We start from the raw sequence: 22856 nt of genomic DNA, 5'->3' as shown, positions 1-22856 counted from the left end.
ACTGACAAAATTTCCTACCTTAGACGTAAAAAGTATTAATCAGTCCTATCTGAGTCCTAAATAAGAGACCAAAGGCTATAAGTTGCCCAAATGCATCAAATGTTTTGAATACAAAGAGAATATAAATAACCCAAATGATGAAAAACCTTAAGAATTTAACACTTCCTATTTGTATCTAATATACACTTATTTGACTTTTTAAAAACTTCATCATTGGGGCCCCTGGGTGGCTCAGTCGGTTAAGCGTCTGCCTTTCACTCAGGTCATGATCCCAGGGTCCTGGGATCGGTGCTCAGTGCTCAGTGGAGAGCCTGCTTCTCCTTCTCCCTCCACCCCTTCTCCTGCTCGTGCACGCCGTGCACGCTCTCTCTCAAATGAATAAATAAAATCTTAAAAAAAATTTTTTAAATAATGAAAACTTGATCATTTAAGTTTTAAGTGACTCCTCGCTGGACCGAGTGTGGAAGCGAGCAGGCCCATGTGGGGCCTGTCGGGGGGGCTGTGCCCTGACTTGGGCTCCGTGGGCCCAGGGCTCTTCACACCCAACCACAATCCCCTAAGGAGCTGTCAAATCAATTCAGGGGCCATGAGCCGCATTTGTCAGCCACCAAGTAAGATGGATAGAAAAATGTGAAAGGAAAATACCAAGTACTTCCCGGGATCCATGCTGTGCTCAGGCCCAGCTTCAGTCACTCATGTGTGTGCACGTGAGCACATGCATCACGTGCGCGAGGTCCTGACGTGACCCGCATCTCCCCCTGCGGAGTGTAGTCCCAGGACTCTGAGAGCTGCTGCGGGAAGGACCCAGCCCCTCCTGGACCCTCAGTGCGCCCCTTCTCACACCCCTCACCCCCCCGCCCCGCTCCCACCTGCGGCCTCACCGGCAGCCCACCTACCTGGCTATGGCCCCAGCTACGCCTTCTCAGGGAAGCCTTCCTTGCCAGGCCCGAGGCAGGCCCACCACAGCCTTGATGTCTGCCCTTGCCGGTCAGCTCCCAGGTCCCTTGGTGGCGGGGCACAGGAGCGACCTCCCAGAGGCCCGGCGAGAGGGCTGTGTTCGGCCGTCCCCACGCTGGGATGCCACAATGTTCTCTCCCAGCCCCGCTCTCTCCATGTTCACGCATATGAGTCACGAGCACACGCACCCCCCACACTACTGCTTTCCAGCAGCTCCAACCAGAGACACCTGGACACAGGGCTCCCATGACGCAGGTTCATGCGAGGTTCAAACTGTGATGTTCACAATAAAGAATCTCTGTGATCCGGGAGATAGGGATGACATGGGGTGAATGGCATGGGGTGAGGGCTCTCTGGGCATTTTCAGTGCCACACGACGTGGGCGAGGGTGGACCCATCACAGTGTTTGCAGGGGGGAGGGGACGGAGCAACCGAGCGTCAGATGTGGGCAGAGCCCCAGAGCTCAGAATGGAACCTGGGCTTCGCTCTCTAAAGTGCGTGTGCGTGTGTGCACCTGCTTCCCAGAGACCTCTTCATTCTTCAGTAAAACCAGAAGAGAGCCAAGCAGGCCAAACCCACAATGACAGCATTTCCCCAAAAATTTAAGACTGAATGTTCGTGTCACACCCTCAGTGAAGCCTGAGATGATGCATTTTGCAAACACCCCAATGAGGGGCACACAGGCCCCACACTAACACTGGGTGCTCGGTGTGAGCATCTGACCTCACCCAGAAATCCTCTGACCTTGACATAAAGACTGCAAACCCCATTTCTTCACCAGCTGGCCCAATTCAAGAAAGACACAGGGTGGGAAGCGGCCGAAGGTCTGGGATGATGCCCACGACCTCGCACCCCAAGACAGCAGGGACCGCCAGTGAAGTGAAGGTAAGCACGGCCTTCCTGGGATGCTCTGTGCAGGAGGCAGCTCCAAGTCCAGCTCTCAGACACTGTCACGGAGGAGCTCCTGCAGGAATGGGACATGCAGGGACACGCAGGAGGCCGGAATCCAAGCCCCACTCTCCTGTGAAGTTGAAGCCCAACCCCAGGGACTCGCTTTCTCATAAAGGCTGAGATGTGTCGGTGGTTTTAAAACCTCCACCCAGCAGAGTTGAGCCTCAAGCTGGAGCCCCCCGTCCTCCCCAGGCTGGCTCCATCAGCTCCCAGCAGCCCCTGGGCTCCAGCAGTTGCCCTGTGGGTCAGGCAGGGCCGGGGGAGTTCCAGCTGAGATTGCTTCCACTCATCAACGCCCCTGCAGGCGCGAGGGATGCATGCAACAAAGCCACACACCAGACCGGGCAGCCCTGCCCCCAGGTGCTTCTGCTGGGCGCTGAAGATGAATCCAAAAATGTCAGCTCCCTGCTGCCTGGGCAAGTCAGGTGCCACGGGAGAGCATGGCACAGAGAAGGGCACACAAAGGTGTCCCCGCGGGGTGTCGCTGGAGAAAGGCTGATGCAGGGCAGTGAGCAGCACCCAGGGTGCAGGCAAGAGAGCAAGGTGGGGGCGAGGAAGGAAGAATGCAAGGACAGATTTGGAGGGCTGAGTCCCAGGGCCTGCCGACACGGAGGGCTCGAGGGATGGCCTGAGTGAGGGGCAGGGGAGACTGAGGGAGAAGCCCAAGTCCGACTTGGCCACTGTTCCCCACCCGCCTCCTGCACGTCCAGAGGGAGCTGGGAGCGGACATGGACCCACTGCTGGGTCTGGAGCGTGGGGTCCCCGCTGCAGAGGCAGGCTGGAGAGGGCAGCCTCTAAGTGATAGCTTGGAGACACCTGGAGGAGAGAAGCCAGGAGGGATCCTGAGGGAATGGGGCCCCCAGGAAAGCTGGTCAAATGCTGGGACACCCAGACATCCTGCTGTTTTAGGAAATCTGGCCTTTCTTTCGTGGGAGGATGACAAGCACCGACAGACAAGTCGTTCAGGGACGGATGGTGAGAAGGGGCAGTGCGCTGGACACCCCTCGCGGGATCAGGGAGAAAGAAGCCTGCATGCCGGCCGCACCCCACGACTGGGGCTGCAGAAGACAGGACCGTCTTCAGCAAATACCAGGGAGGAGAGCTGCTGCTGCAAGGCGGCCCACCTCTTACTGAAGGAAAGGGGAGGACGTGCAGACAGAAACTGGAGTCCACCGCAAACAGACTGGGGGGTCTTCTTATACAGACAGCCAGGAGCAGAGCCTCAAACAGCGAGAGAAGAATGTGTGCAACCAGTGCATTAAGTGGGATGAACACGGATCACAGACCCAAGGCCCCTCCCCCAAGGGTTTTAGGGTCGAAAGCGATCTGGGGCAAAGTACGCACCGACTGACTGACCGCCAGTCACGCAGGGCCAGCCCACTGGACACAGGCCCGCGGCCCTCCACCCCAGCTCTGCTCGGCACCGTGGGAGCCCCGTGAGTGGGACAGGCCGATAGGAGAGATGGGCAGTGAAGAGAAGTCCGTTCATCTGAGTTAAAAAAAGAGAAACTCAGCCAAATGCAAAAGAATTCTGTGCAGCCCACCCCGCTCATCCCAGAGGTTTGGAGCCAGCCGGGCGGGAGGCAGCCCACAGAAGGGCGGCCTGCCACGCTCGCTCCCACCCCACGGCCAGCCTGGTAGCTGGGCAGCCCACACGGCCTCCCCTGGGGACCTAAGCCCGCTCTCAGCTCTCCCCCCCGCCACCCGCCCCGACCCCCGTGGGCCTGTGACCGGAGCCGGCCCAGCCCATCCGCGGTGCCACAGCGGGCCCTGCTCGCATGGCCAGCCCTGCCTTCTTCCCCACCGAGCCCGGGCCTCCCCAGGTGCAAGCCCAGCCGGCCCTCCTCCCCGCCACCTCCCTGTCCTCCTCCAGCCTCTGCGGGGCTCTCTGCGGGGCTCTCTGCGGGACCCGCTCGCCCTCTGCACGCCCCGATGTGGCGCCCCGAGCACGGCCACCTCCACCGCTCATCCCGCAGCACCCAGAACACTCCACTGTGTCCTTCTAGTGCAGCCCTTATTTTCAAAATGCTACCCAGGGCCCCAGTGCACGAAGAGGCGAAAGCCCCTTGGTCTCTGGGAAGTTCTTTCCCTCACACACTAGCAGCCCCAAGGCAGCCGCCGGGGCAGACAGACCTCAAAAGGCATCGGTGACATGAGATGTGCTCCCAAGCCCCTGCCTGGCAAACCTCTGCCAAGCGTGCGGCCCAGTGGGGTCTGTAGTTTAGGACCAGGAAGGAGGGACAGAGCCCAGGAGTGACTAAGCTCCGTGGGCAGCCCTGCCGGCGGGAGGCGGGGTGGGGGCCGCAGCCCCGGACGGGAGGCCCAGCCCCCCAAGTGCCGCAGGGGCAGCGGGGCGAGGGGTCCACACGGGACGCCTGCCGCAGCTTTCTTCTTGTGACGCTCCTATTCCTTTCAGGCTGTGGGGTTTGTGTCCCCCACGCAGCCTCGGCAGCCTCTGCGGCTGACACCCGTCCTGACGTGCTTGGAGGACGACGGATGGCTTTGCTCGGACAAAGGGGCACATGTGCACGTTCCAAGTCTACTTCCGCTCAACTTCACTCCTTACAAGATGGACAAACTGCGATCTGTTCATTTGGCCGAGAGCCTCTCGCTTTTCCTGGGTCGGCAACCACCGGCTCTCCTTTGTGCTCCTCAAACGAGTGTGGGAAAGCGCTCCCACGGAGGCGGAAGGGCTCTCCGGCTGCAAGAAACACAGCCTCTCCCGCCGCACGGCGTCCACTGAGCGCGCACACACACTGCGGATGGCGGCCTGGCCCCCCGGGGCACCCCCACTTCCGCACCAGCAAGCGGAGGCTCCGAGGGAGAAGCAGAGCCGGAGAGGCGCGGAGCCAGCCTTCCCACACGGGCCCCCCAATCTCACTCCCCTTGCCCATGGGCCTGCGGGGTTAGCCCCCCACACGGACCCGCCTTCCGCCCGCTTTCCCACGGGCCCCCCCGGAGCCCGGCGGAGCTGCACGCAGCACCTACCACTCATCCCACGACCTTCCGGCCCCGCCTCGACCCCAGGGGGGAGGGGGCCGCTCGTGTACGCTGCTTTACACAACCCTACCACCCGCTCTGCACACACCCGTGCCAGCAACTTACTTGCCAGTTTGAGCATTTGCAAAAAGTTTGGAAGGGATCCAAATCATTTATACAGGCAAGCACAAAGCAGATTTTTAGTGACCTTTTTTTTTTTACTCAGAATAAAAACCAACATTTTCTAAAACTTGCCTTTATATACCATTGAACTGAAAAATGCAGCCTACGCATATGTACAAATAACTAACTGGCTAATAGGCCCATAAAGGACACAATATATTCAAAATTCACTTTTCCATCCAGGACGAGGAGGGGGGTCTATGGGAACACGAGGCGGCCAGAGGCGGCCCTGCGGCGGGCACGCCCGTAAACATCCAAGGCGCCTCTCCACCCTCTCGAGTGAGCGTCAGTAGTCCCTGGGCTTTGCAGACTACATCCCGAGTATTTTTAAAATACATTAAAATCGGCACTCACTGCATCAGGATAATCCGTGACCTCTCCGACCTATTCCTATTTCCCACGTAAAGGGAAGGAGACAGCTCCTTCCCCGTCACCTCACATCCAAACCCGTCACTTCTAACTGACTCCCCTGCAGCTCCCCAGGGGTCCCTGGGCATTTGGGAAATATCAGGATGAAACAACTCTCAGAAAAGAATGAATTTAAAATCAGTACCCCGTAATTAGTGACAATCTTGTGTAAGTAATTCCTTTTTACCTTTATGTCAACACAGCACAGCCACAAGAGGAAAAGAAACATTCTTTTCTAAATCTCAAACCTTTTTTTTTTAAAGTTTCATAGTAAGTTCAACTTTATATATAAAAGCTCAGACAATAATTCCTATGCCAGGAGTTCCCTGTGTACCTGTATGAGGCAGAATCACCTCACCACGTTTTACGATATTAGATACAAAATGGTGATTTAAAGACTATGATAGATTTCAATAATCCAGCTGAAATTTAACACTTCAACACAATGAGCTCCCTTGTCTTAAAATCTGCTTAAAATCTCATTCCTCCAGTAAGGACGAGAAAAGCACAGATGCTCTCTGTAGGGCCGACTTCAGGGCAAGCAGCTGGGAGCCGGGGAGGCTGGGCTGGCCTCGCTGCAGCCGACCGGCCCGGCCCAGCCTCGCTCCGGGGGCCTGGGGTCCCAGAGCCCCGGGCGTGTGCTTGAGCTCCGTGATGCAGACAAGCACTGTTTTCAAAGTTCACACCTAAAATCTACCATTCACTGAACAGTTTAAAAACAAAACAGTCACGGAGATGCCAAGTTGTCTTACAGAAGATCTGTTAAATGACAAGAAACAGCTAGAATAACTTACCTGCTGATCATTTAACACGTGCGTTTCCTTTGACAGCCCTTTTCCCAAATTCATCTTAGGGCAAGAACACTTCCGACCCACACCAGGCGTGCGGATCTACACTATACCATTCGACGCAGCAGCATGCCCGTGCATGTCAGGGAAGTTTAAAGACATTTCAGATGAAGTTCCATTCTGCTGCCTCCGTAACCCATGGCAACAGGACACTGCAGGAAGCTGTGGTTTGCCAGGGATTCAGACTCTATCTCAATTGTCTCGTGTGGAAAAAAAAAAAAAAAGCCGTTTACATAAGTCACGCTGTGAGATCATTTTTCAAGTATTTCCTCTACCAAATCAGAAGAATAAAACTTCAGCTGATAGGGGTAATTCTCAGTCAGTACAACAGCTGCAGAGAATTTGTTTTTTTAGCAGCGTGGCGCAGTTCACAGCCTTAATTACAGTTGCTGACGATTCTATTATAAGCCTCCATATGCACGAGTTTATGTGATGCCAACCTGTGGATTCGGCCGTATTCCTAAAACCCGTCTCACACATCTATCTCTGTCCCATGATCCGCCTCATCTGCCTTCTGACGCCTGACACAGGCTGAGAGGGAGGGAACCACAGCAGATCCTGCTGGACAGAGGAAGAAGAAACAGGAAACTGAGTCTAGAACTTAGGTATCACTGCAAACGGACCTGTTGACTTTCTGGAGACCCAAGGGCAAACCGCTCACCCCAAAGGACTTCTTTGCACCACGTTATGCATGTCTGGGTCCCCTCTGCACGGGCTCCAGGGCTCAGCACGCCCACCCCCCCATGGAGGGTTAGGCAGCCACAGACCTTGGGAAGCATCCTATCCAGGGCTGCAAACTCAATGCCAACAGGGTCAAGAGGCTGGGAGGATGGCCCTCAGGTTTGGGGTCGGGCCCTCAGCTGACCGCACTGACCATGCTGAGCCTGTCCTGACTTTTGCTTTTCCGTGGGAGAAACATGAGTATTCCCAACGTGAGCATTCAGTGAAGGAAGTCTGGGACACCGAGCACAGGATGGTGTTTAATGCAGAAACGTACGGTGCCTGCCTGAAAGGTGAAAATCTTACAGACGAACCATGGGCATCAGCTCAAGCTGCCTCAGACCGCTTTTCTCAAAAGATCCACACACAACGGAAGTATGAACTGACGTCAAGGCAAGAGCGAGGAAGGGGCAGAAGCCACCATGACCATCCACACCGCCACCACTGAGCACAGGAAGCGCGTGGCCTGAGGGGGGGGGGAGGCCTGGGAGGGGGAGAGCACAGTCCAGGGCTGGGGGACGGGCTGGGGGACGCAGGGAAGGCTGCACGGAAGGCTAGGACCCAGTGAGAGAGGCGGGGATGGGAGCAGCAGCCTACAGCATGGGCCCCCAGGAGGTGGGCAGGGATGCGCCAGGCAGCCCCACCTCTCCCCCTGGCCCCTGCACCCTGCGCCTAGTGGGGGTGATGTAACAAGCCTCAGCCCAGAGAGCTCCTTCCAACCCTCCTGGGCGTCCAGGGCTCCCGTGGTTGACCCGCCAGGCCTGGAGGGGCCTAGAGCCCCTGCCCTCGCTGGGGCCTCATCTTTAAGTTCCATGGCCCACCCACTCCGCCTGCTCTCCAGGATCGTCTTTCCCAAACAGGACAGTCGGCAGTATGAAGGAAGTGGGGGCCACCACTAACAAATAGATCCCCCGGGCACACCAACACGTCACCTCTTCTGGGAATAAATCAAGTCTGGCAGACAAAGCCCACAAGCCCACCTCCTTCCCCCGGCGGCCGAAAGAGAGGGAAGCGGCGGGCAGGCGCTGTGTGGTATCAACCGCAGACTGGCAAGGCTGAGACAGGCTCTGGCCAGGCCCAGCGGGCAAACAGACAGGACACACGCCACCCTCCTTCCCCAACCCACTCACCACCACCCCTCCCGCCCAACTTCACCCTCCAACAGGCACACACCCATGCACGCACACACACGCACCTTCTGAGGACACACTCTGGCAGGTTTTCGTGGGTGGTCAGTCGAGCCCGTGACTCTGTGACCCTGGTTATTTGCCCTACCGATTTCCAAGGGGCCTGTACTAATTTGTAGGTTTGGCCCTAGTCCCGAAGGCCTGCCAGACCCCGGAGGACCACCAGGGACCAAGAATGGAACCAGACTACAGAATAGGAAGGCCATGCCCACAGGGCGCCCCGTGGGACCTCTGGCCAGGACCTCAAGAAAACCCAGCACCTGGGCACTGAGCCGTCCACACCACCACCCAGGGGCCAAGCTTCTTTTTCTTTTAATCACTTCAGACAGAAATGCCCACATCCCAGCAGAGGAAGCGCAATTTCATCTTGTCTGTGTGGTCCGTCACGTGTGGCCTGAACAGTGGCCTGCCCCTACCCGGCTCCACGCGCCACGGTCTCTCTGCGTCCTTGTGTCCCTTGCGGGCTTTCTGTGTCTCCCCTCTGGCTGTCCGCCTGCCCTTCTCTGCTGTCTGCAGGGCGAGGAAAGGGAAGGGACGGGGGCAAGAATCTGGCGACAGACCCCCTTTGCTGGATGGCACCTTGGCCCCCAGAGCCCGGCTCACCTGCAGGGGAAGGAGAGATTCCCAGGCTGTCCAAGTGTCCCAGAGTCCCAGCAGCTGCTGAGGCAAGTGTCCAGGACACCAGACACACTCACCATCGCATCCTCCCTATTCTGATGGGTATGTTGGCTCAGGGCCGGTTGGAGACTGAGTTCAGACCTGGGCCCACAAAGATGAGCCCCTAATAAAACCAGGTGCAGGTTTGGGTACAAGAAAAGTCTGGTGGGGGTGGTGGTGCAGGGTGGCAGTGAGCTGCGCAGAGGGGCAGCAGGGAGAGTGCCAGCTCAGCGGGGGGGTGGGGGGTCCTCGGCCCCCAACCCCAGGCCTGCCTGACCACGTGAGCCGCCTAGCAGAAGAGCCGGGGCCTTCGATGGGGAGCTCTGGCCCAGGACCCCGGACAACAGGAAGTAGGTCCCAAGCACCCACTGGTGCATCGCCAGGCTGGGGAGACCCCAGGGGCCCCTTGTTCCCTCTGCCCCGCACCTGCCCAGGGGTCTGATCTGAGCTGGGAATCCAGTGTAAGCACTTGGGAAGGGCAGCAGAGGACACTCCAGCGGGAACACAGGCAAGCCAGGAAGGGAGAGAACCCTCTGTGGCCACCTAGAAAATCCTGCTGAGAGCCCCTCCTGTATTCTGGCAGGAGCCCTCCTGGCGGCAGCCTCCCACCTCCCCAGGCGCCTCTCATGGGTTCTTGCCCCCAGCCCCACGCCAGTCTTGGGAGGGGGAGGAGCACCTTCCCCTTAATGCCCTGGACCCATCAGGACTTCCCAGGTCTTCTGGAACACACACACTCTACTAAAGGCTCCAGCATGGCAGAGGGAGATGAACACGGGGAGCAGCCCAACCTCACGTGCAGGCTCCCCCCGCCCCAGTCCGGGCAGGTTGGAAGGAAATGTATGACCTCGGCGCCCTCTGCTGTCCAGGCCCCGAACTGCCAGTCCTTGCTAACCACACCTGGGCCGTCTCCCCAGCCGACTTCCTCCCAGCACGGTGCTCTAGACCTCTAGACCTCCACACACAGGGAGGACCTCCTGCTCTGCCCCTGCGTCTGCCAGAGACCCTTCCACACACAGCCCACTGACCCGGGCGATGAACACACCGAGTTCTCCACATTCAACACAGAAGCGTCACTCTCTCCCTCAGCTCCCTGTTGTGAGTTTCCCCAAAGCCTCCCTTACACTTAGAGTAAGACCCCAGGTCTCAGCCTGGCCCTCCCTGCCTTCTGTTCCCGAGACCTTCACGTGCTGGCCCCTCGCATCGATGGCTCAACGTGAACACTCCCTCCTCAGGGGGGCCCATCTCTGGTCACAAACCTATTCCGGTCCCCCCTGCCATCCCCCTGCCACAAATGTGCCATGCCTCCTTCCAGGATGTCCCCAGTACCAGAGGCCTCCCACTGGTGTCCCCAGGTCCAGGGGCCTTTCTTCACCCTAGTGACCCTCGACGCCCTCCCTGGGCCCTGGCCAAGCGCCAGGCACCCCTCAGCTCAATCCAAGGGCCTTCCTGCCACGCCTTCACCAAATCAGAGGCACGGAAGGTCCCAGGGCACCCTTCTCCCTTCCCCTGTGCCCTGGGGGCTCACGGGCCATTTCCAACCCCCACCTGTGACAGCCGTCCCTGCTGGGCTGCGCAAGCACCTTCCCAACACTGTCTGCTGACCCCACACACTCACGCCTGTCACCCAAGCAGCCTCTCACATTCTGCACCACGGAGGACTTCCTGGCGCGCGGCGCGCTGGTCCAAACAGCTAAGGAGAGAAGCCCCCACCGACCTGCACTCGCCGCTCCCCGCTGCACCCGTTCTGCGCTCTGTGGTGGGACCCCGAGATCAGGCCAGCTGCATGCACAAACAGCACACGCTTCCGACTCCGTGGCCAACAGCCCACGACGGCAACACTCGACAGAGGACCTCTAGAGACTCGGGCCTCCCGTGCTGGTCTCGGGGACATGGCTCCCTTTTAAGGCTGTGCACGTTCAGCTCAGCGCCCCTGCCCCCGGGGCCCCTCTCCTGGGCCCTCTGCACCTTGGCAGCCTCTCACAAACATCAAGACCGTCAGTTCATGCCCCGATCTGTGCCTGACTAAACACCTAGGGGGCAGAGACGCCCCGCAGTCCACGCTAGGCCTACAGGGCGGGCCATGTTCTTCCCGACCGGCCTCTCAGGTCACTGCCTCCTGGGTGACCGTCTGCCATGGTCATGACCAAAATGGGCACCTTTATTAAAACACACAAGAGGGACGCCTGGGTGGCTCAGTTAAGTGTCTGCCTTCGGCTCAGGTCATGATCCCAGGGTCCTGGGATCGAGTCCCACATCGGGTTCCCTGCTCGGCGGGAGGCCTGCTTCTCCCTCTCCCTCTGCTTGTGCTCTCTCTGTCAAATAAATAAAATCTTAAAAAATAAATAAATAAAACACACAAGAACTCACTTCTGACATTTCTCTAGCAACTGTCTCATTCTCTGACCCCACCCCACAAGGCCCTTCCCTGTTCCCGCCATCTGTCAGCAGCTCATCTGCTGAGGGCAGGCCCCGGCTCCTCTGTCCCATCTTCCTCCTCTCTCGGGCTCACCTGCAAGACCCCAGCCGGTGACTACTGCCCACCCCAGCGGTCAGCAGGGCTGCGAGGCTCAGGCTGAGCATGTTTTCTGGAAGCTGGAACACAAATTCGGAAAGGAGCACATAGTGGGAATGTGCGGTTCAGAGATTCATCACGAAGTGCAGCCCATGTAGCTCCTCCCAGGCCATAACGAAAAGCCACGTTCCAGCCTCTCTCCACGGTTCTACGCTGAACGTGCAACCACACGCCATGGCTCAGTGTGGCCTATTTTCTGACGTACGGAAATGGAGTCTTTGGTGTCTGCCTTCTTTCTGGGACGTTGACCTGCGCTCCCGAGGCGGCCATGGAGCGTCCCGCTGCATGAAGAAATCACAGCTTACCTGTCCTTCCCAGGGCGGGCGGACAGGCAGGCGGCCTCCCCCCCCCCCCCGGCACCGGTGCTGTCGGACCCTCGCGCATGTCCCTCCGCACACGTGACGTCTACTTCGGATGGAGCGGAGCTCCAGATGGCAGGGTGCGTGTGCCCCCACACACCCAGCCACACCGACACGCGACACCGCGGTCCTCACTCCAGCCGCCCGGCTTGCCGACCTCACCACAGCAGTCACGGCACGTCCCTGACGACCAGCATGGCTGGATGAGCCCTCGGGGCATCATCTTCCATAAAATGCCCACCTGAGTCTCTTGGCCACTCTTCTCTGGCCGGCGTCCTTGGATGGATGGGCCTTGGGGGCCACCCCCCCCCACACCCCCGTGTTCTAGCACGTGCGTTTGCATGAATGAAGGGTCCTGACGTTCACCAAGTCGGGGCATCAGCCTCTGCCTTTATGGTTCATGCTCTTTGTGTGGGGTTTAAAGTCTTCTCCGCCCCCACACCCAAGGCTGTGTGGCTGCGTGGCCCTCTGGTGACGCTCCTGTGCTCTCTGCACGTCCGATCTGCAGCGCAGCTGGATTTAGCCGTGTTTGTACGGCGTGGGGAGGACTGACTGACTTTCTTTTTCCCACGTGGATGTCTCCTATTCCAGCACCACTGAAAAGATCACACTCAGCCCTGCTCTGCACACAGCCCACATATGCAGGCACTGGGTCTAGTTCTGCGCATGCTCTTCTAGTCCACTGTCTGTCTGTCCATCCGTGTACACTTACAGAGTCTTGATTTACTCCTACTCTGTCATAAGTTTTGGTAGCGAATAGCAGAAGTCCTCCTACCTATTCTTCTTCAAGAATATCCTGGCTAAAACTATGGAAAGAGCCAAGATGTCCATCGACAGATGAATGGATAAAGAAGATGTGGTCTATATACACAATGGAATATTATGCAGCCATCAAAAGGAATGAGATCTTGCCATTTGCAACGACGTGGATGGAACTGGAGGGTGTTATGCTGAGCACAATAAGTCAATCAGAGAAAGACATGTATCATATGATCTCACTGATATGAGGAATTCTTAATCTCAGGAAACAAACTGAGGGTTGCTGGAGTGGGGGGTGGGGTGGGAGGGATGGGGTGGCTGGGTGATAGACACTGGGGAGGGTATGTGCTCTGGTGAGTGCTGTGAATTGTGTAAGACTGTTGAATCACAGATCTGTACCTCTGAAACAAATAATGCATTTTATGTTTAAAAAAAAAAAGAAGAAGAAGAAGATAGCAGGAGGGGAAGAATGAAGGGGGGGAAATCGGAGGGGGAGACGAACCATGAGAGACTATGGACTCTGAAAAACAAACTGAGGGTTCTGGGGGGGGTGGGAGGATGGGTTAGCCTGGTGATGGGTATTGAGGAGGGCACGTTCTGCATGGAGCACTGGGTGTTATGCACAAACAATGAATCATGGAACACTACATCAAAAACTAATGATGTAATGTATGGTGATTAACATAACATAATAAATAAATAAATAAATAAATAAGAATATCCTGGCTACCCTTTGCATTTCTATGCCAACTTTAGAATCATCTTAAGTTCAACAAAACACCTGTTGGGATTTTGATTAAAATTGCATTGAATCTATATGGTATTTTCTAACTGTACCCACAGCTGAATGGTGTATATTATCCAACAACCTTGCCAAGCATTCATTAATTTTAATAATGACTCTATAAATTCTTTTAGATTTTTGACGTCCTAATCACATCATATAAGAATAAGAACACTTTCATCTTTTTTTTGCGGTTTTAAAATTTCTGTTGTTTTTACTTTCTTAGTATGCTGAGACTGGCGATAAACACTTGAACAACACGGTAACAGTGTACATCTTTCCTCTTGCTCCTGACCTCACAGGGAAAGCTTAAGGATGCTGCGTGCTCTCGGGGTTTTTATATCCTTGTCAGATTAAGGAAGTTCCCTTTAATTTCCATTTTGCTTTGTTTTGCTTTGTTTTGTTTTTACCATGAATGGATACTGGCTTTTCCCAAATGTTTTTCCTGCTTCTGTTGAGATGACAGACGATTTTTCTACTTTCCTCTGTTAATGTGGTCAATTATACTGACTTTCAGGTATGAAAAAAATCACGTCCCTGGAATGAATGTGACCTGCTGGGCTGTCGTCTGTCGAGGGCGTGACGTCCTTCCACCTGTGCTTCCCGCTGGGCAGCCCCACCCCGCCCCTCTCCGCTCAGGGCCTCATCAGCTTTCGGCGCCAAGGTTTTGGAGGCCTCACACAAAGAGCTGGGAAGTAAGCCCAACTTCAGGGACTCTTTTGCTGGTTCAGTCCGTTAATTTTCTGTTTCATTAATTTCTGCTTCTGCCTCCCTCACTGCCCGGCCTCTACTGCCTCCAGGTCAGTCTCACCGCTCTCTCTCTAGGCTCCAGACAACCTTCCACGTTCAGTCCTCTCATGCCTGTATCGTAGCACTGTGAGCGCCCCCTTGGCACGGGGGCAGCTGGGTGCCACGGGTCAGATGCATGTGTTTCAGCATCATCCCAATGCCTCGACCTCCACAGGGATTCTCCTTTCAACTACAGAGTGCTTGGTGGATCGCGTACCCACAGGTGTGCGGGCCCGCCTCCTCGCCGCTGGATTCCAGTCCACCTGGCTGTGGCAGGGGAAAGACTCTGTCAGGAGTCCTCCGCAGCTGCTGAGACTTGCTTTATGGTCCAGCATGTGATCAACGTCCATACACGTCCCATGAGGGAGTGGAGAGAACGCGCTCATCGGGGGCAGCGCCGCATGTGGTCCAGGAGGCCAAGTTGGGAGTCGTCCCCAGGTGCCCGCCACATTCTTCTGATTAGCGTTGCACGGTGAGTCTTTTCTCATTCTTCTGATCGCTTTCTGTGTCCTCAAGTTTTACACGTGTCTCTAGTAAGAGTATAATCAGATTTTTCACGCAGGCTGACCATCTTTTCTTTTTAATTGGAATATTGAATTCATTTAAAATCAATGTACTGGGGGGCCTGGGTGGCTCAGTCGTTAGGCGTCTGCCTTCAGCTCAGGTCATGATCCCAGAGTCCTGGGATGGAGCCCCGCATCGGGATCCCTGCTCCGCAGGAAGCCTGCTTCTCCCCCTCCCACTCCCCCTGCTTGTGTTCCCTCTCTCGCTGTCTCTCTCTCTGTCAAATAAATAAAAATCTTAAAATAAATAAATAAATAAATAAATAAATAAATAAAATTGATGTACTTACTGACATATCTGGACGTCACCCAGCGCTCTAGTGAACGCCGCCTCTCGTCAGCAGCTTCCTGCTCTCGCCCTCCTGTCCTCTCGCCTCTCAACTGTCTCACCTTCTTCTGAGTTGACTGTTTTTTATAACTCCATTTTCCCCTCTTGCAACCTAAAATTACTCAGTATTTTATGGTCTCAGGTTACCCTAAGGATTACAGCATGCATCCTCATGTTATAAGAATCAAGGATTAACTTGATTAAACTGAGGTAAGCGCCCGACCCTTGCGCCCCGCGTCCCCTCTCCCAGCGCTCAGACTACTGCTGTGCTGTCAGGTAAATTGATATATTTTTAAACCAAACAAAACATGGTTATTCTTGTTTCAGTCACCGTTCATCTGGATTGACCCACACATTTACCATTTTCTATGGTCCTCCTGGGTCCTCCTCATTGTCCCCAGGCTTAAATAGCTCTCCATCTGACCCTACCTCCAGGGGACACAACCAAGATGCTGGTGTGCCGATGGGCCCCGGGAAGTGGACTCGAGACTGGACTCGTGACGAGGAGCCGGGCTGGTGGTGGCCGAGGGGATGCAGAGGCCCCTGGCAGGGTGCCACGTGCAGAGGATGTTCCTAAAGGGCCCAGGATGAGTAAGCACCAGCTGAAGGCTGACGTGAAAGCCAGTGCCTCTGGGGAGGGGACCATACAAGGCAGTGAAGACCAAGAGTCTGGGACAGTCTCAGAGACCGCCTAGGACACCTGCTAAAGAATAACAAAGGGAAGGACAGACCGACAATGTGTTAAACGAGCTGCCCGTAGAAAGAGGCTTACCAGTGGCGAGGGTTCACGAAAGCTATGTGCAGCTTCTACATTTTGAAATCCTCAGACAGAAAAAAAAATAGCAAAGATTCAATCTTATGTCTCTATCGTACCACTTTAACAAAAGTGAGAGGTCCCAGATGTGGCAGAAAGACCACAGCTTTGCAGCCTGGCATGGCCTGGAAAATGCTGTTGAACCTGCACCTCAGTCTCCCTGTCTGTACAACAGAGATCATGACAAGCTCCTTGCGGAGCTGATCTGAAGGTTAGAGAGAAAAGATAGGAGCTGCCAGCCTGCCCTCAATCAAGAGCACAGACCACGGTGCACGGCGGGTGGCGTGGGGTGGGAAGCCCCGGCACTTCCTCGTGGGCGAGGAGAAGTGAGCAACAACCACAGCGGCCTGAGCGGGCCGGGGCCCACGTCAGAGACATGGAGGTCTGACCACAGGCTGCCACCGCGAGCCCGGCTGGTGCTACCTCGTCACTCGTGGTGGCTCAGACCCCTTCCACGCCCCTTCCAGAAACACGCAGACATAACACCTGGCAAGCCGCCTCACCTGAGAACGTGGGCTTAGTCGAGAACCCCCCTTCCGGTGGGAGCAGCACCACTCTGAGGGCCCCCAGCCGGCAGACCGGGCCTTGCCTGAGCACGGCCACGAGTGTGGCACGCACACTCTGCTTCTTCCACGAGAGCATGGGTGCTGACCACTGCTGACCAAACACGGCATGCTGGCCTGAGCTGCCCCCAGTTACCACAAGACCATGGGCGAGGGGTCCCACCACCAGCCCAGCTCCAGCTTCCGGGCCTGCACCCCCCCTCCTGCCCCGGGCCCGCCCTCCGACTCTGACAACCCCCCCACATCCAGCCTCAAAGATGAGGTGGTTTCAAAGGCCCCTTCCGGCTCTAACAGTCAATGATTCCAATTTCACATGAAAACACAAATTAACCTACTATTCTAAGCAAGAAACAACTAAAGTTGTTTGTTTGTTTCAGTTTATCGTTATTCAGTCTGTAAGAAATGATCTTATTTAGAGTTAGTTTTTAAAATAGAACCAAACAGATATGTGCACAATCGTGTTCACAGCAGGATTCTCCATGGCAGCCAAAAGGTGGGAGCAACCTAAGCGTCCACTGTTGGATGGACCGATGGACACAGTGTGGACTACCCATAAGGTGGACAAAATGGAGGAAACAGAAGGACGTTCTGCCACCTGCTACCGTGGAAGAACCTGAGAACACTGTGCCCAGTGAGATAAGCCAGACACAAAAGCACAAATCCTGTATGACTGTCCTAACAGAAGGGGCCTAGGGTCGGCAAAACCACAGAGACAGGAAGTGTGGCGGTGGGCACCAGGGACTAGGGGAGGGGGACAAGGAGTCCGTGTCTCACGGGGACAGTTTCCATGTTGCAAGAGGAAGAGTGCTGGGGACGGAGGGTGGGGACGGCCGTGCGACACTGTGAATGTGCGTGATGCCACTGAGCTGGACACAACAGCAGGGAGTTTCATGCTACAACAGTTCACTGCAATTAAATATACGTATAACTAATGACACCCTAAACAAAGGTGGAAATGAGCCACAAAGATTTTTTCAAAACATTTATTTGACAAAGGACCCATATCCAGAATAATATATAAAGAAGTACTACAAAATCTTTTTTAAAAATAGAAAAAGGATATGAATAGGCTGCTAATTCAGAACGGCGAGAACCTGACTGGCCAGAGAGCCCGCAATGGGCCACTCGGCCTCACTCGTCATCAGTGAAATGCAAAGTAACCAAGATGCTCTTCCACTGAAATGGAGAAATTCCAGTCTGACGGCGCTCGGTGCCGGAGAGGAGGGGTGACCAGAGCTGCGTGGGAGCGGCCCCTGCGAGCGGCGTCTGGCCACCTGTCACCCAGCAGTCTGTGGCTGGCCCCCTCGCCCCCACAGGTGCTCAAGGGGCCCGTGCGAGAGCGTGCGCCCAGGCCCCGCACGGAGGAGAGGGCTCCCCGCTTCCCACCGGGTGTCCGCCGACAGCAGAACGAGCGGACTGCCAGCACAATCACAGCGGGATGCCACGTAACAAGTCACACACCGGACTAAGGCCCCGAGGGTCGGTCTGGAAGGCGCCAGGCAGCGTGTGAAAGGGGGCAGCGTGAGACTCTGGGTAAAGCACTAGAACACACAATGATCCACAGGAGGATCAGGGGTTGCCAAGGGCTCAGGGGGAGAAGGGAGGGTGACCAGGCAGAGCACAGGGCTGTCGGGGCAGTGAAACCCCGCGTGCGACATTACACATCTGTCCACAGCCTGTGAACGCACGGCACAGAGAGTGGCCGCTCACGCACACCATGAGCCTAACAAGACCGCGTCCACACTGGCTCGTCAGTGTCCCGGGGCCACACCGGTGCGAGCCGAGAGCGCAGGGGGCTCCGTGCCTTCTGGTGCACCTCTGCGGACCTACAACGGCTCTCAAAGTCAAGTCTGTTCGCTTTTGTAAGGACTGTGGATAAAAGCAAAGACTCTCTCCGTGAATCCATACCCGATCTTTGAAGAAGGGGCCAGGAGAGGCGCTCCCTCAGAATTCCTGTGAGGGCCGAGCCCAGCTCACATGCGTAAAGCGTTTATAGCCACGCTGGCCACACGGAAGTCAGCGCGACAGCCGGCGTGCGCTCTGCAGGGGCGCGCGGGGGCGGGAAAGGCCTGGATGGGCAGTCGAAGCCGCCCCACCTGCAGATCACGGGTACCAAGGGAGAGGGAGGGAGGGCGGTAGGATCGGGACGGGATTCAGAAAGATTCAGGTGTATCTGCACGGTTGATGTTCATTTCAATGTAAGAAACCTGATGAAGGAAAGAAAGAGAAAAACTGAAATCAAATACCTCAAGGTCATCAAGGGAGCGAGTGATACTAAATCTCTTGGATCTTCCAAACGATCTCCGGGCAGAGGTGCGTTGAGAAGTCTGAGTGAGTCCGATTCCCCGCCCAAATTTTGAGCCCTAAACACAAAGAAAAAACACATCATGTTACCTTCTTGGGAAGAGGTGCTGAGTTCTGCCAGGTGCACTACCCTGAGGAGGAGAAGGCGCTGGGGAACAGAGGCGAGCAAGACTGGAGCGTCACCCGGGGTCAGTGTCACGCTCTGCATGTGTCACCACGATAAAAATCCAAAGTTGAAAACAAAAGTCACCCCAGGACCTCCACATATTTGCCCTGCCACTGAAGCTCTGACCCCGAGGACAACCCCAGCTCACACCCCATAACCACCCCATAACCACACACTGGGGCCCCACCAGCCGGCCTCCAAAGGCTGCTACCAAGAGCAAATGAAAAAACATGTGTGAATATTTGGGAAAAGATAAAGTGTGTGGGGAGAGAAATAACTATAAATGTAAAGATTATGCTTTTGCATAATTTTATAGGCATTTTCGGGAATTAAAGAATCCTTAGACATTCAGCTGGTGTCTGAAGACCAAACCAATTCAGGTGCATGAAATAACTGGCCATTAAAACATCTTGTTCTTTTCTCCGGGAAATGACCAGAATTAATTCCCTGTCATTATGCTGGACACTTCCCCAAATGTGATTTGGGTCCAACAAATAAGGCATCACATTTTAAATATAAAAAGCATCACAGCTGAAAATCTCTGATTTCCTGGGTACTTGAAATCCTGAGTGACCGATTTCAGGCATAAAGGACGTTCACGTGTTTTCTAAAGACTGTGAGGCTCTCCAGTCCCGTCAGCTCTCCCCCTGCTGAGACCCCAGGGCATCCTACAGAAAGGGCCACCCTTGCGGCCCTGCCTAGGAGAGCTCTGTGGGCTGGGTCTCAGCGTCCCGCAACCCTCACACACACCCTCGATCCCACCGTCCCTCTCTGTCCCCCGGGGCTGCACCTGTGCCCAGGCCACTAGGCTGCCTGGGGGCAGAACACACCCCCGGGACTGCTGTCCCCTGACATTCCTGATGCAGACTCGAGGTGCCCTCAGCAATGCGACCGCCTTCGCTTCACTCGCTCCCCCTTGTCTGGGACCTCAGGCCACAGGGGCCTCCAAGGGAGGGGTGAGCAGCTTCTTCCTCCTTCCCCTCCCCGGCCTCCCCCTGGCTTCCTCGCACCCCTGGCTGCTCCCCCCCTCCCTGGTACTCACACCCAGAGCCGGACCTCTCACCTCCGCTCCCCCCCAGCCACTCGGCCTGAACCGGAGCAACAACGAACACATTACTTTTAATCCCTCGATTTTTATGAATAAGTAATGTAGGAGCCAAGAGCAACTGCCTTTACTTCGTCTGCTCCGCGCTGCCACGGGGCTCTCGGCAAGCGCTCCCCGAGCACAACCAGTGCGCCGGACCCCGGGGCAGGAACCCCCGATCGATCGGGCCTCCGGAGGGGCCACCTGAAGATGGCCACAGGGTGGCTGTGGGCTCTTTGAACACTTGACACTCTGGAGGAAACCAGAGGCCCCTGGAGGCTACACGGCGGACCGCAAGCCCAGCGCCGCACAGAAGACTCCACGCCGGGACGGCTAGAACAGGCCAGGCTGACCGGAGCAGAGGTGAGGCTGAACGCCGCGGCGGACAGATGCGGCAAGGCCATTGCAGACGCCACTGGCAGGGCCACCTCAGCAAAGTCAGCTGACATGGTGTGCAAGCCGAGTAAAGGGCAGCCTGTGTGCGGCTGTGAGCACAAAGGACTGAACCGAGCAAAGAGGAGTGGCACAAACAGCGAAGGGGGTGGGGAGGGAGGGGGAAGGAGGACGGAGGGAGGGAGGGGAGAGGGAGGAAGGAACTGTCTCAGGAACAGGACAATCAATAGGCTTGAAGAAAAAGGCCGAGCCAGCCCAGGGTCCCTGTCCCAGACGCACCATGGCCACCACCAGCAGCACAGGGTCCTCAGGGCTGGCAATGAAACATCCCACTATGCTCATCAAACCCTAACATCCCAACAAGATGCAAAGGGGATCCGTGCTAGCGGGTTACCTGTGCAGTGTGGTCCCCGCGCACCTGCCTGGTGGCCCCTGCTCAGCGCCCTTCAGAGGCTGCCGCACCAGTCCCTGCCGTCCAGACCCTTCTGGGCGCCTGCCTCTCCTCCCGTCAGTCCTCCACCCCAGGCCACCTGTTTTAAGAGGCCACCTCTAACTGTGCTGCCTGAGGGGCTGTCCTGGGGCCCCCCTCCGAGGCTGCGCTCTTTTCCTCCCCACCTGTTAGCACAGACTCCCCCAGAAGCAGGGCCCTCTGTCTTCTGAACACCTACGGCCCAGCACAGTGCTGGGAGAAAGAGAGCAAATCGTCCAGGGACTGAGGGCCCAGCAGCAGGGAGCCAGCCACTCTCGGCCACGGGAAGCCAGGCAGCCATCCAAGTGCCTTTGCTGCAGCCGAAGTCACACTATGGGAAATGCTTTTAGTCTGTTCCTAAACCAAAGAAGGCTCCAAACACACACAAGATGAACCTTTGTACAGATCATGTATTTGCGATTCTGTATTTTTATTTTGGGAGCGGAGGTAACGAGCACATGGCTTTGTGATAAGAACGCAGTATCACTGGGAAGCCCCGGAGGCCGAGGACACCTGGGCTGGGCTGGGCCGGCCACGTGGCATTGGAACGTGCTGGAACCCCCAGCCACCAACGGGAGTGAATGCAGGTGGCGGACACCTGGTCCCGCAGGCAGACGCCGTGGGCTTGGACACGTGAAGGAGACAGACGGAGCACACTGTCACGGTCACATGGCCGTGGCCCAGCGTCGGGAGCAGACTCCACCTCGCCCCAGCTCTGGGCATGGAGAACATGGCCTGACCACCGGCAGCCATGCCAGAGATGGACCCAGGGCTGGGGCGTACAGCCGGGCTTCCAGAAGAACCAGAGGGCCCTCCCGTGTGCCTGGCCCCCGCGTAGGACGTGGGAGAAACAACCCACCTGGCTCCTGTCACCTCAAACCATGAGCGGGAGGGCCCTCAGGGAGGCTGAGAGGTGTCGGTTCTCTCCAGGGTGGAAATGGGGGGAGGGCAGAACCCCACTGCCCGGGGTGCCAAACTGCCTTGGCTACTCGGCACCAATGCTGAACCGTCCCACAGAGCCACTGCGTCAGGTGGCTCGTTTCAGCACAAGCAGTGACCCAGACCAGCCAGTCCAACCTCCTCCATCTCCACAGGAGAATGTGGAAGCTAGCGAGGCCCCTGCTCATGGTCACCCAGCAGGGGCCTGGGGCAAGCCCCCGTCTGTCATTTTTTAGTTACAATTAGAACCAGAAACTCCTAATGCCAAGAATCTAAACACTAGACCATCAGCCCCGGTGGGGCCAGGGGGTGCCTGTCCTGCTCACATTATGCCCCCACCCCTCCCTCCCACAGGGCCCAGTACATAACAGGTGCTCAGTAAGCGCTTACTGAACAAATAGACCCTAACAAAGAAGACTGTTTGGTTCAAGATAGAGACCAAATCATCTGAAGCTTTTTCTAAAATGCGGGAACATAGAGAATTTAAAGAGTGAGACTTCCAGCTGACACACTGCTCCTGGTGCGTGAGACAGAGTCTAGTCAGAAAGCAAGACCACACCAGTGGTTTTCATGGGAAGAACTCCCTGGGAAGAACAGTTAACCAGATATCAGAGACCTGGAAAGGCAGAGACCCTAGGAGGTCAGGAGATAGCCAAGGCGGAAGCGGCTGCACCCCTGGGGCTTAGACAAAGACCCAAAGAGGAGGGAGGGGTTTAAACTCAGCAGCCAGAGGAGGACCCAGACCTGGAGGGGGTGTGGCCACGCTGGTGTCTGAGGGGCCAGGTGACTGCCCCCGGGGGAGGGAGGAGACCAAAACTGAGCTCAGGGGTTGCAGGTGAAAGAATTGCCCGCTCACTGGGGTGAGGAACGAGGAACCGTGGCAACGTGGGGGGGGAGCAGGCAGGGAGAGGCAGGACGCTCCTCCTCCCCCGGCCACTCCTCAGCACCCCTGGGGGCAGAGCCTGATGGGGACCCAGCTGGCCAGGGGAAGGGGACACAGACGCCAGCGTCCCAGAGCTGATTGCAGAAGGGAGGCTCTAAAAATAAATCTATAAACCTAATTAAAGATATTTATAAAGG

At 56.3% G+C, this 22856-nt stretch overlaps 1 protein-coding gene across 4 annotated transcripts in view; it reads right to left on the bottom strand.

Moving 5' to 3' along the window:
• RGS12 (regulator of G protein signaling 12) overlaps positions 1-22856 on the bottom strand; it is a 109610-nt gene that overhangs the window by 53917 nt on the left and 32837 nt on the right. For 2 of the 4 annotated variants that reach the window (XM_036085693.2, XM_036085695.2), the window contains exon 3: positions 18668-18784. In XM_036085693.2, the coding sequence (XP_035941586.1) occupies positions 18668-18784 (117 nt within the window). Of the gene's footprint in view, positions 1-896; positions 1035-6272; positions 6625-18667; positions 18785-22856 lie in introns of those variants that run through there. The other 2 variants (XM_036085697.2, XM_036085696.2) reach the window with 2 other exon arrangements.

The sequence above is a fragment of the Halichoerus grypus genome, chromosome 3, assembly GCF_964656455.1.
Source record: "Halichoerus grypus chromosome 3, mHalGry1.hap1.1, whole genome shotgun sequence".
Lineage (NCBI taxonomy): Eukaryota > Metazoa > Chordata > Mammalia > Carnivora > Phocidae > Halichoerus > Halichoerus grypus.
This window is presented reverse-complemented; position numbering and strand designations above follow the sequence as displayed.